The sequence below is a fragment of the Paramisgurnus dabryanus genome, chromosome 8 (genome assembly GCF_030506205.2).
Source record: "Paramisgurnus dabryanus chromosome 8, PD_genome_1.1, whole genome shotgun sequence".
NCBI classification, from domain to species: Eukaryota; Metazoa; Chordata; class Actinopteri; order Cypriniformes; family Cobitidae; genus Paramisgurnus; species Paramisgurnus dabryanus.
The window spans coordinates 22,800,279-22,813,269 of record NC_133344.1 but is presented as its reverse complement, the minus strand read 5'-3'; the positions used below and the strand labels follow the sequence as shown (position 1 = coordinate 22,813,269).

Sequence of the window (12,991 nt, the reverse complement as noted above, 5' to 3'; positions counted from 1 at the left end):
GATGAGAGATAGAGGTCAAGGGGACAAGTGGGAGGCCGGGTAGAGAGAGTAGTTTTGGAGATTTCAGTTTTTGTATGAGTAGAGAAAGCGGAAAGGAGTTAAAGAGGGATTGGGGATGCATGGTGTTGTTGGGATAGAAAGTCGGCAGTATAAATCTGACAAAGGTATGAGCTTTCTTTTTATTAAACACAGGGGAAATCATATCTGACAGTAACACATTCAGTTGTCAGGATGTGTTCTTCCTTCTCTGATGGACAAATTCAGGTATAATAGGCTAAAAATCACAAGACTTACTTCTTGTTGGGGTAGACATTCAGCAGTATAAATAACACACATGTATATGAGTGTTCTTTCTTATTGGACACATAAGAGACAAAATCTGACGGTAACAATATCAGTTTTCAAGATTTAAGTAATGGCTAAACTACACTGAACTATAGAGAGCATTTTTGGCAAAAAAGGCACTCCATAAGGCAGTGGTTCTCAAACTGGGGGGCCCTGAGATGGTGCCAGGGGGGCCCCAGTTTTTTTACATTTTATAAAATGCAATAACTTATCATGAATTCTGTGTAATGAAACCTCTGAAAAAATAAGGCTAGTAACTAACATCACTACATTGTATATTTTAATAAGTTTTGGTTAATTCAAATTTTATGTTTTACAATGTTTTATGTCAGAAATTTTCTTTGGGGGGGCCACGAAGGGCACAAGTGGGGGTCACTGTACACAAGGGGGGGCCGCACGCTGAAAAAGTTTGAGAACCACTATATCTGCTTTAAGAAAAAACAAAAAATATTTTATCCAATGTAATAATCTTATTGAACACTGCCACCTTGTGGATTTAAGAATAATTTATATTATTCTTTTTGCTTTATTGATTTTCTGATAGCTTTATCAGATAATCAGACCATCACCTAAAATCACAAGGAAAATTTCTTTAGACATACATTTGTAGTGTTTTTTCCTGCCAATTGGCCAGTGAGTAGGCCATACAATACAGCAGAGGTTCTCACCTCTGTTGTCTAAGGCAGGGGTTTTCAAACTTTATGATGGCATGCAGGGACCCCCACATATGATGAACCTTCAGCGAGGGACCAAATTATATATCCATATTTTGTATTAAAGGGGCCATGGCATGAAAATCTGACTTTTTCCTTGTTTAAGTGCTATAATTGGGTTTCCAGTGCTTCTATACCTAGAAAATGTGAAAAGTAAATTTGTCCCTACTTATGATGTCATATAAAATAATTCACAGCACAATTGAGTTTCAATTGCCACAAACCACCATCATTGCGATCAGTGTTTGAATTTCATCAGCTCATTTGTGTTTTAAAGGACACACCCAAAACAGCACATTTTTGCACACAACTACAAAGTGTCGATTTGAACATGTTATAATAAATTATCTATATGATATTTTGTGCTAAAACTTCACATGTGTACTGTGGGGACAACAAAGATTTATTTGACATCTTAAAAAAGTATTGTGACATGGCCCCTTTAAGAAACATTTATACTGTGTTAGATGAATGGTAACTGTTATATAAAGACAGCAATAAACTTGTTTACAAGACTTTTAACATTTTTCTTTTGAAATTTTCTGGGGACCCATGATTGTCTCCGGACCCCCCTTTGAAAACCCCTGGTCTAAGGGACATATAAATTAGCATATTTTGCATATCTCAATTTTTCAACACCCTGACTCAAATCATATAACAAGATGCTTGTATTGATTTATCATTCTGAGAACAATGGCTAGGCTGTCAAGATTCACACCAGTAATGTTTTTTGGAAGGTTTGTAAAAACTACTTTAATGTTTGAACTTAAGGCCTAATGCTGGCTAATTACATCCTGTCTGGGAAACAGCCGCTAAGAGTTTTACATTAAAAAGTTTACAACTAATTCATTTTAATGGTTTGTGGTAGTTGTGTCACACACTGGAGCTCTGGCTATAGCAGTATAGGTGGATTACCCTCCCTGCCTCCAAAGCATGGCCACTTGATTCCCTTTTGTTGATAGTAATAATTATTCTAAAGACTTACTGAGGAACGTTTACAATGTCAAAGATTGCATTGGGTTCAACATTTCCATCTCTTTTACACATTAGAAATAATACACACTGGCGTTGACCATGGTGATACAGTTTTACACTTTTCTGACAACATAAGTTTTCCTTATATAAGTCTGCAGTTTCTCAGTTCTGCAGAGAAAGAAAAAATACCTATCTCGGCAGAACAGTCTCTTAATATTTTTCCCACATAAAAAATACAGTTGCACACATCAGCATTTCAAAGTAAACTGGAATAAAATTCCTATGAATATGCCAAATCTTCAAAAACTGGCCATGAAGAAGCCAATGTTATTTCAATCAATTTAGGAGTAAGCACTCACTTCAAACCCTGGCTACGGCCATGCTCATATGACTGTCGGGCATTAAGGATTTTACATTTAGCAATTTATACAATTCTATGACAAAATGCAAACTACCATTACCTTAAGGTGTTTTTGTAACGTCTTTATTTAGGCTTCCTCAGTCTCACTGCTGCAGGCAAGAATACACACAGAGAGAGAACAAATCTGTTCGGACAACTTCACTTTAGTTTCATTATTAAGCAAGTGAAGTGTCTCCAGTGCTCCATTGGATACACTTTTAGATATTAAAAATAGGCCTATGACGACAAGAGGATGAAAAATCAATTTGTTATGTGTAGTCATAACACTTACATCAAGGTCCAATGTTGCCATTTACACTATAAAAAATAAAGGTTCTGGCAAACGTCTTTCGCAGTAATGTCATAGAAGAACCTTATTGGTCCCTAAAGAACCTTTCAGTCACCCTTTCAGTCTTAAAAGAGTTCTTTCTTGCTTACCTTTTAATAGTCTGTAAAACTATTTTTCCACTACAAAGATGGGCCAGATGAAAATAAATATATAGAATAGAACATAAAAAATATAAGAAACTTGATCATTACAAGACATAGCCAAAAGTTGTCTCCCGTAAATAAGCAAAGTCAGTGTGACGTAACAAAGCGACGATTAATGCGCTATATCAGATTTAAAGTAAAGACAATATGGTTAGTGCACGAGAAACAGTCGTGAAACATCTGTCCTTTAAGTTAGTTTTACACGAGTGTGTGTGTCTTTATGTCCATCGATGCGTGTCTCTGTCCTTGTCCGCTATCCCTGCTGACACGAGTGGTTTGTTGTCCTCGTGCTGTTGTGACGGGACGCATCTGGGATCCAGAAGAACACGTAGTAGATGGCTAAAAATAAAGCTGCAACTGAAACACACAGACAGTAAGCGACACCCATGGCCACTTTCACCCATATCTTAGTGGCTCTGTTGGCCTGTTTCAGTCTCTGGTCACCGGGATAACGTGTTCTCATCTCCGGTCCCTCGCTGGTTCTGACAGTGCTTACTGGTTTGTCGTCTTTCATTGTGAGATGCTTGAAATTCCAGAGGTAAGTTTAACTGTCAACGGTAGTTGCTCAGAGGCTCGTTTGCTGTTAATGATCTGAATAAAGACGACTGAAGTCCTGCAGTGATGTGTGATCAGACGCTTTTCATATGCTTTACAGAGATGCACACTAGTTTTAAATGAAGCACTGGGCGGAGTTTACTCGACCCCTCCGCCTTCAGTTCATTCCTACCTCTTCATCGACAGCACAGACAACTTTTAAAATGTGACCTTCGTGGAGAAAAGTCTATAATTATTATAAGATAACTATGCAAAACCTTTGTATTATTTGTATAAACTATTATACGTAATCAAATTTATTTATAACCATATGTTTTGTAAACAAAATAAATACAGTTACTAGATTTGTTAGGAAATTATTGTTATGGAAAAACTTACTAATTAAACAATACATAATAAGGATTTTTTTAACTTACTTTTTCATTTATGACACTTAGAAATATGGTTTCACTACAAAAAAAGAAGAAAAAAAAGAAAAAACAAATAGGTTACTACACTAATATTTAATATTTATACATTAATTTTCATAGGAGTAGTAAAGTCCTATGTGGACCAATAGAATATTCAACAGAGCTTGAATTTAAATGGTGGCAAACATTAAAATAACAGGGACATCTACACAATGCTGGGAGGGGATTAAGTCCAGGGAGTAAAGAGGGACAGATTTTCAAAATCTTTTGTCCATGTAATGGCAAAAGCAAATGCAAGTTTTATACATAGACTTTTTAAAATCATCTGTTGTTTAAAAATATAAAATATGTCCCCAACCGAGTCCCCCCAGCGAACCCCAGCCATTTCCACCAGTTTCTACACTGTAATAATTACTTGTTGCATTTAGGGGTGGTTTCCCAGACAGGTATTAGACTACACTCTAAAAAAACAAACGGTGCTATATAGCACCAAAACTGTTGCTTTGGATCGTAACCATAGAAGAAACGTTTTTAGTGCCATATAGCACCGGTGAAGCACCTGTGTAGAACCATATAGTGCTTTGTAGAACCATATGTGGTGCTATAGTGGTGCTATATGGCCCCTATATGGTTCTACACAGGTGCTACACAGGTGCTTCACCGGTGCTATATGGCACTAAAAATGGTTCTTCTATGGTTACGATCCAAAGCAACAGTTTTGGTGCTATATAGCACCGTTTGTTTTTTTTAGAGTGTTAGTCCTAGACTAAAATAAAATGTAAGAGCTGTGAAAACTGAAAACAACTTGCACTGGCATATCTTAAAATACATCAGTGCCCTTTTGTTTTGCCCCAAAATGCACACAAATAATGTTTTTAGTAAGGCATGTTTGTTGAAATGACTTAAGCTAATTCAACTTTTTTAGTTTATAAACTGTACAAAGAATTCAGCACTTTTTGTCAAATCAACATATATTTTTGTGTTACTTTAACTTAACAAATTAAGTTAAACAATTTAAACATCTGTGTATAAATATGTCAACTTATCACAGGTCAAAACATTAATAATAGTAATAATTATAGGTTGAATATACTACATAGTAGGTTGAATTTCCAAAACGAAATCCTGCATTTTTTACAGTGAGCACCCCACTAGTCAAGAAAGTTGAGATTATTAGTTACACTGTAAAAAGTTGGATTAACTTAAACTTGTTTCAACTTGTGTTTATGTAAAAATACTTTTTTACTTTTTTTAAAGTTGAAACAACACAAATAACATTTTTTAGATTAATTGGACTTCTTTTATCTGTGGTTTCCCGAACAGGGGTTACCTTAAACCAGGACTAGGCATTTGTTTAATTAGGAAATATATCTAGTTTGAACAAACATGCCTTACTAAAAACATTACTGGTGTGCATTTTGAGGCAAAACAAAGGGCACTAATGTATTTTAAGATATGTCAGTGCAAGTTGTTTTCAGTTTGGAGAGCTCTTACATTTATTTTAGTCTAGGACTAATCTAATCACTATCCGGGAAACTGCCCATGTATATAATAATATAATGATTATTGAATATATAAAACAGGACTTTTTGCACACATGTAAATTCATTAAACTGTTGCAGCTTATTCAATAATAGCCAAGCAAGCATATGGATGACAACAAAGACAACACTGGAGAGTAAATACAGATAAATAACGCATAAGGCAATTATGTCATTTATTTGACAGCTTTTAAAGTACAGAAACAGTTGCACTTCATTTTCACACATTATATTAAGATGATAGAAGCAACAAAAATTTATCCAGTAAAGTAAAACAAACAAACCAAAAACTGGACAGGACGTAGTCAAAAATAAAAACTTCTTATAGACTTTTCAGTATCATGCTACGTGCACCAATAAAAACGCCAAACCAAACCTCCTATGAGAAGCAAACCAAGTAAAATATTTAAATTTTCTACCCCTAACAGGAAGACACTTTATCTGCAGTTAGTACAATACAATCACAAATGTCATGATTCGTTCTGCTCCGCGAGCTAAATTAAAAAACAAGGATACACAATGCATGTCGTGAGGAGAAAGTGAAGCACTCACACAAAGCATCGGAATGTCTGTCATTTCTTAAGATCTAAACATATTACAAGTTTTTTTTTATTTCCTGTTCAATTCATTCAAATTCAGAAACACATACGCATATATTATTTACCTGATGTAAATGCATAAAAAATACTAAACATAAGATGCACAAACAAAACAATAAAATCAAACTAATATTAGATTTGGGGTACATAATCTTTGTTGCCCCAAATATTCAATCTTATTCAAACCCCACCTATTTTAAACTTTTCTTTGGTCAGTATGTTCATAACATCTAGGGCACCTGTCATTTATGGCAAATTCAACATCCACTTGTCTTTATGCATATAATATTATGTTACATGAAAATTTAATGTTGACATGAAAAAATAACATTGCCATAATTTACAAAGGTATTGCAATTCATGTTAAACACGCATATATTTAAAGACTTTCTCAGCTATAAATACATACCATATGGTAGCAGTTTAATTTATGTTCATCAGCCTCAAGAAAGACTTTAAATGTGCACAGATATTTGGTTGATTGTGCCAACAATCCTTTACCAAAATTAGTTTTCTTGTAATCAATGTAGACTAAAAATGTTTAAAATGATGTTGATAGCGCTTACACCTTTGCATCTTTAAAACATTTACCTCATGATTTGAGTATAGCATGCTTTACAGAGTAAACGTCTTGGACACTGATCCAGGAGCACAGCTTGCCAACAGCATAGCGTCCCAACAATGAGAGGTATAAACAATACAGTGGGCTGTTTGGATGGTATTGTGATGAGGCTTCAACGGTCCTAACCCTTTGATTTATAGTCTTGACTCTGCTTAGCTCTTACATGGACTGTAGACCACTGACATTATGGCTCTTAGCCTTCAGCCTGTGGACAGAAATGTAAAGCAAGGGAGATCAAAAAATGTACAAAGACAACACCAATTTTATGTAAATATAAAAATTCTGTTATGCACTCATTCTCATATTGTACCAAACTCCTAAGACTTTCTTTTATGCAACGTGAAAAGATGCAAACATGCAATCAAAATGAACGGTGACTGAGGCTGTAAAAAAAACATCTCTTCTTGTGTTCCACAAAATAAGTTGAAACAACAAGAAAACAAATTATTCCTCTTTGAGTATTTGATTTTATTTTAATTCGACTTTGGTTGGTTTGGTTGAAACAAACAGTACCACAAAAAGAATGGATTGTAACTGTATTGTTTCATTCTAAATGTCTTTATAAACAGTGTAATGAATGCGTTGCTAATGTGAAACCAATCGAAGACAATAAGTTAATTCAATTTCCTCTGGGTTATATTACCAACCTCTGACAATCAAGTACACTGCCAGTTTCCTCATAAAAGCTTAATAGCAATAAAAAAAAGGTTTTCTTTCCAATAAACAGGCTAAATGCAGGACAGTAATCAAATTTAAAGACATACAAGAATCTTGTTTCTAAGCCCAACATACTGCTAATAAGCCATTAGCCTTTCTGTTGATTTCTAGAGCACATGTGGACAGTGATTCAAATTTCAATCTCTTTAAAGCAGGGGAATTGGCTAGAAAACTTGATTTTAATCATATCCTCTCATTAGTTGTAAATGAACAGTTAATTTTTTTAATAAATGACTGGTATGATGTAATGTCATTAAGCAGGAGCAGGTAGGCAAAAAAGAAGGATGTAATCCCAAATGAGTGATTGACAGGCCACGGAGCATTGCACTTCACAACAAAATATAGAGAATTGGTTTTCACAAACAAGGGAAATTGAGACATACAATCATCTGCGAATCTGCACATAATTTATTTGCCATTCCAGCGACCAGCATAATGTAATGATAGTACAAACTGCACATTCATAATTTTTGTCATAATACTAAGATGTGTAAAACTCCTAAAACATATGGTAACAAACAAAGGGCAGAGAATTCCAGTTCCAAACTTTAAAGTTTTTAATATCATTGCTTAGCAAAAACATTTAAATATGTCATTTTGATCAGCAATGAAGCATTTTAAGGTATAAAATTAAAACTATAGGGGGACTTAAAAAAACATTACAAACTTCAGTCAAAGAAACTTGATAATTAAGATACAAATTAACTAGCTTTTTAGTGATAGACCAAGTTTGTTTATTTTAAATCTAAGTAACGGAAAGCATTTCAATGGGGTTTACTTTATAATTAAGAATGAACTGTAGATCCTAAAGGGATCAAATGTTCTGTAATCTTACCCATACTTGAATTGCAGTAAAACTATTGGTGCTTTTCCATTGCTGGGTACGACGTGGCTCGGTACAATGTGTAGATCTCCCACCTATAGCCTTATTTATATACTGCTATATGAAACATATCATTTAAAAGACATCAATTGTAATTTTAACAAGGTTCTCTAACTACATAAATTATAACGAGATTTTGTAGGAATTGTAATAAGGCGCTAAGAAACTACCCATGAGGAGTTTTTCAGCCAATGGAATCACGTGGGGGTCCTAGGGGAGACCGAATTGCCAGGGGGGACCAAATTGGTCAGGTTTTTAAGTATCGTGAGAGCGATTAGAGATCAGCCGCCAAGAGGAGCTGCAAGGGCTGTAATGACGACACAGCTGTTTCACGATTGGTCGGATTTACCACATGACAACAATCACATGTGTTTCGTGTTTATTTTCACGATTCCGATTTCAGTTCCACAAATGCTCATAAATCTGTATTTTTATAACAGTTAAAGGCGCTCTAAGCGAATTGAAGCATTTTAGACCATAAAACATTTTTTGTTACATACCGGAAACATCTCCTCACTATCTGCTGGCTGCCTGTCCGCTGATCAAAATGTAAAAAAACGCGATCTCTGTAGACAGCCCAGGCTTCACAAACGGCAATATCAACATAGTGGCCAAACCTAGCGTCACAAAACAAAACAAAGTATTCCAGCCAATTAACGACAAAAAGGATTTGGGGGTGGGGGCTGGGCACGTTCATGAAAGCACGGAAGGGAGGGGGAGGAGTTAGCTACGCTCCGTCTGTTTGAAAACAGTTCAAACGTCAACAATATATAACGTCTCGCAGATTCGCTTAGAGAGCCTTTAAAGCGACCGGATCTCGCGAGATTACATGTGTCTCGGGAGATTTCTTGTGGAGGTGCTGGCCGTTTCTCAAATAAAAGACTGCATTCTTCGGAGGTCGCATTTTTAAACTGCATTTACTTCATTACTGTCTTATTAGAGACTATTAAAAATTATAAAGTTTACTAATTATTTAGTTAATCGCAATTTGTTGTAATATGCTCACGACTTGCAAATGTAATGCTCAGTTAATGATCTGAAATAAACCTTGATGACGTATGCAACGTGCATATACGACCTCCGGAGGATGCAGCTTTCTGTTTGACCCTTTTACAGTGCATGCATTATATTTGTCTTTTACTGCGTTTGCTTTTTTGATTGGGTTTCTAATAATGTTCGTTTGGGAGCTTGTGTGAAGTCTGAGACGCGTTGTGTTTGTCTGTTGATCAGTGTCAGATGTGAAGTCTCAGCAGATTAAACCCTCACACAGAGCTACATGATTTAATGTCTGCATGTTCTTGCTCAAAAAATGACAGTGTCTGTATCATTTCTAGTGTAAGGAAATGGACTTATATTAAATATTAATATGGATTTAACCATTGTTTGTCTAAAAATAAGCGTTTCTCCGTCTAAAGTGAAAGTGAAGACAGCGTCCGTGAGACGAGTCCACTATCGCCCCCTGCAGGCATTTGTTATAATACATACATAATGCTTTTTATGCCACAAATCATGTAAAGTGTTTGTTAATGTTGTTTAATGTAACTTGGTTTTAATACTTTATTTGAACCAATTATTATTGCATCTTCGTTATTATGTAATTTTAAATGCTACTGCTAACTTGGGTCTATTTTTATTACCCCAAAATAACAAATTACTTCATTATCAGTTAGCAAAATAATTGTGATTTCAGTTTCTTATTCATTTATTTTATCATTGAGGGTTTCTTAGAAAGTGTAAAAATATCGTCTCGTCTCGTGAACCCAATCTCGTGTTTCGTCTCGTGGATTAAGTGTCTCGTCACACCCCTATAAAATGGATAAAAAACGTAGACCCCACTACATTGGTATTTAAATAATAGATGCTTATGGTAAACTTTATTCCTGTAAAAACAGATGCTGTAAGCCTCTTAATTTCCACTCATGCTCATACACGGACATTCAAAACAGTATAATTCACTTTTTATGTAGTTTACATCTTACAAATCATGTTTACTTCAATAAAGCAAGCAAACGCCACGTGATTAGCCATGCCTGACGTAAATGCAGCAAACTACGGGAACCACAGCGTGTCCAACTTCACGTCTCCGTTTTCAGCTCCTACCCACCGGCACGCGGCTAATCTCGCCGATCGGTTACATCCAGCCGATGTCAAACACACCTTTAGTTTGCTTGTCCATTGCACTTTAGTGCCGCTTTAGAGTGGGTGGGGCTTATAGACTTAAGGGCAGTTCACATTAATAATAATAATTATAATAATAATTAGTTACATTTATATAGCGCTTTTCCAGTGCTCAAAGCGCTTTACATATTACATTATAACAATAAATATAAGAACTATAGCTTTGAAAATCGTTTTATATTAAAGAGAATAGTGGAGTTCACACCACAACTATAACGATAAATATACAATGAACAATATCGTTGGGGTCACTTTCTTAGCGATTTTCCCCCACCTGATAAATGATAAACCATTGACAGCCAATCAAATCAATTTGAACTTCAAGAGCACTTGCAATGACAGTGGAGAAGCTCATTGCTGAGGTCTATAAAATGACCTCAGGTATCCAGCGCTGACGCAGTTGCTGTGAAATTAACTATGTAATGCTTTTGCAAAAGTTTTTTATTACAAGTAATATCCATTATTAGTTAATGCCATTAAGGGAAAGTGCTTTGCACGAGTGCCGCACATTAGAGAATCAGCATAAAGTTAGAGTTATAATGTGAACTGCCCTTAAGAGTTGGTTTGCTCGGTGGCGCAGGAGGGTAAGCGCTAATCTTGCATTTAGTAATGATGCTGGTAGTGACGATTCGGACAAATCGGTAACCTGCAGTGTTACACGTCACGTTTTAGTATCAGTACAACTCGCTTGAAACCTCAACCGAGGTAGAACTAAAAAAATCTGGTACTAGGTACTGTACACAGTGGAAACCGCCCAAAAGTGAGCTGTAACGGGTCGTACCATCCAACGGAAAAGCACCAAATGTCTTGCTATAGGACAGTAACACATTCAGATATGCAGACACGGTTGCCATGTCCTGCATATCTTTAAAATGATTTGAAATCTAATAAGCTGCCATACAGACTTAGAACCCTATTTGGTTTACCCTGGTCTATCTAACAGCTGTTCTGGGAAAACAGCCAAGCGTTTCTCCCTCAATGATAATGATGCTTCGCAGCAATCAAATAGGGTGGACTTCAATTACAGAGTCAACCATAGACAATTCTCATTTGCAGTCCTTTTTGCACACAAGACAACAAACATGCATGCTTTGCACTTGCAAAATGGAATCAAACAATTATTTGCTTAAAAAACATTTAACCCAAAAAAATGAAAATTCTCTCAATTTATTAAACATCCCCAGATGTATAGATCGGAGACATGCACACTACAGCTAAGTTAACTTCCTGCTTGTTTATCAACCTGGTGAGTGACTAAACTGACCTATGGAACAAATACCTTGTGGAAAATATCATGTTTTGGATTTCAAAACACGATGACAGACAGTGAGCATAGATCGCAGATTTGGCAGCCAGAATTTAGGGTCTGCATTTTATACATTAATTTTACACAGTAACATTAGCTCAGTGTAACGTTGATGCGCTTTGGCTATGATTTTAAACCAAGTAATTTATTTAGCTTGTTATCAGATAATCTACTGTAAAAGGACTCTGTTGTTATTGATTCTATGCAAAAGTCTACTGTAAGTTAAGTTTGGGCCAAGTTTGTTTATGTTGTTACTGCTAAAACTGTCTAAACAGAGTTTCCTCAGCTAAACACATAAAAATATCCATCACTTCATACATACGTATAGGATTCAAAATGGTGAAACTTCAAAACTGTCATAATGGAGAAAGTAAATTATAAGAGAATTTTCATTGTTGGGTAAACTTTTAAGCAGTTTGTAACATGCATTAAGGGGGAACAAGTCAGAACCCACATTCAAAGCATGACCTAGGTGCAAAAAAAATAATCAAAGACGTAATGAGAGGGATCCAGGAACAGAATGGATGCAGGATAGTTGTGCAAGATTCACAAAGGAGAGAGTGACAGCCAGTGCGAAGCTGCAGACAAGAACGATCAGTCCCAGAAGAAAGAAAACCTGTCATAGCCTCAGGAGGGTTGCATCCCATTTGTCAAAGACCACACAGAAGGGCGAGTGCAGATGCCATCTCATGCCATGAGACAGATGGACGGGGGCATACATGAGTTTTGGGAACAGGGTAGAGAGAGAGAGACACAAAGACTTAAGGTTGCAGAAACAGGGGAGGGCGTTGGTTAGTTGCTAGACGTCAGCAGAAGTAAGGGACTTTTTTCGAAAAGCCACAGTCTCAAAGCTGGTAATAAGAACAGCACCTGAGAGCGGTTGTTCTGATTGGTCCACTGTTGCATCCAGTTCAACCTTGGTTTCAAATTGACTCTGATCTGGGTCTGTAGCAGGGGCTTCGCTGTCTTCTGTATCAGGGGACATAAATGCATTAAATAAAATATTTATTCATTTCGAGGAATCTAACAACAAATAAACTTATTGTGTCCCTCAAATATTTGGTAAAACTGAATAAATGAATGTTTGAACGTACCGCTCTGCCTGGCGCTGTCTGGGGTGGGCGGCACTATGGGCTCTTCGCTGCTTGAGATGGCAGTGTTTGCAGATTCAGCTGGTACATTGTCTTGTTGGGGTTCACAGTTAGCCGATTCCACAACTGAATGTGAAAAGACATGATTTTTTGATATACAGTAG

The 12,991-nt window shown here is 36.2% G+C and overlaps 1 protein-coding gene across 4 annotated transcripts in view; it reads right to left on the bottom strand.

Moving 5' to 3' along the window:
• Positions 1-5,590: 5,590 nt before the first annotated feature.
• Positions 5,591-12,991, bottom strand: part of ccdc9 (coiled-coil domain containing 9) — a 20,718-nt gene continuing 13,317 nt past the window's right edge. For all 4 annotated transcript variants that reach the window (XM_073815606.1, XM_065281024.1, XM_065281022.2 and 1 more), the window contains 3 exons: positions 12,831-12,953; positions 12,607-12,705; positions 5,591-6,857 (listed from right to left, as the gene is read on the bottom strand). In XM_073815606.1, the coding sequence (XP_073671707.1) occupies positions 6,853-6,857; positions 12,607-12,705; positions 12,831-12,953 (227 nt within the window). In that variant the 3' untranslated portion in view covers positions 5,591-6,852. The remainder of the gene's footprint in view (positions 6,858-12,606; positions 12,706-12,830; positions 12,954-12,991) is intronic.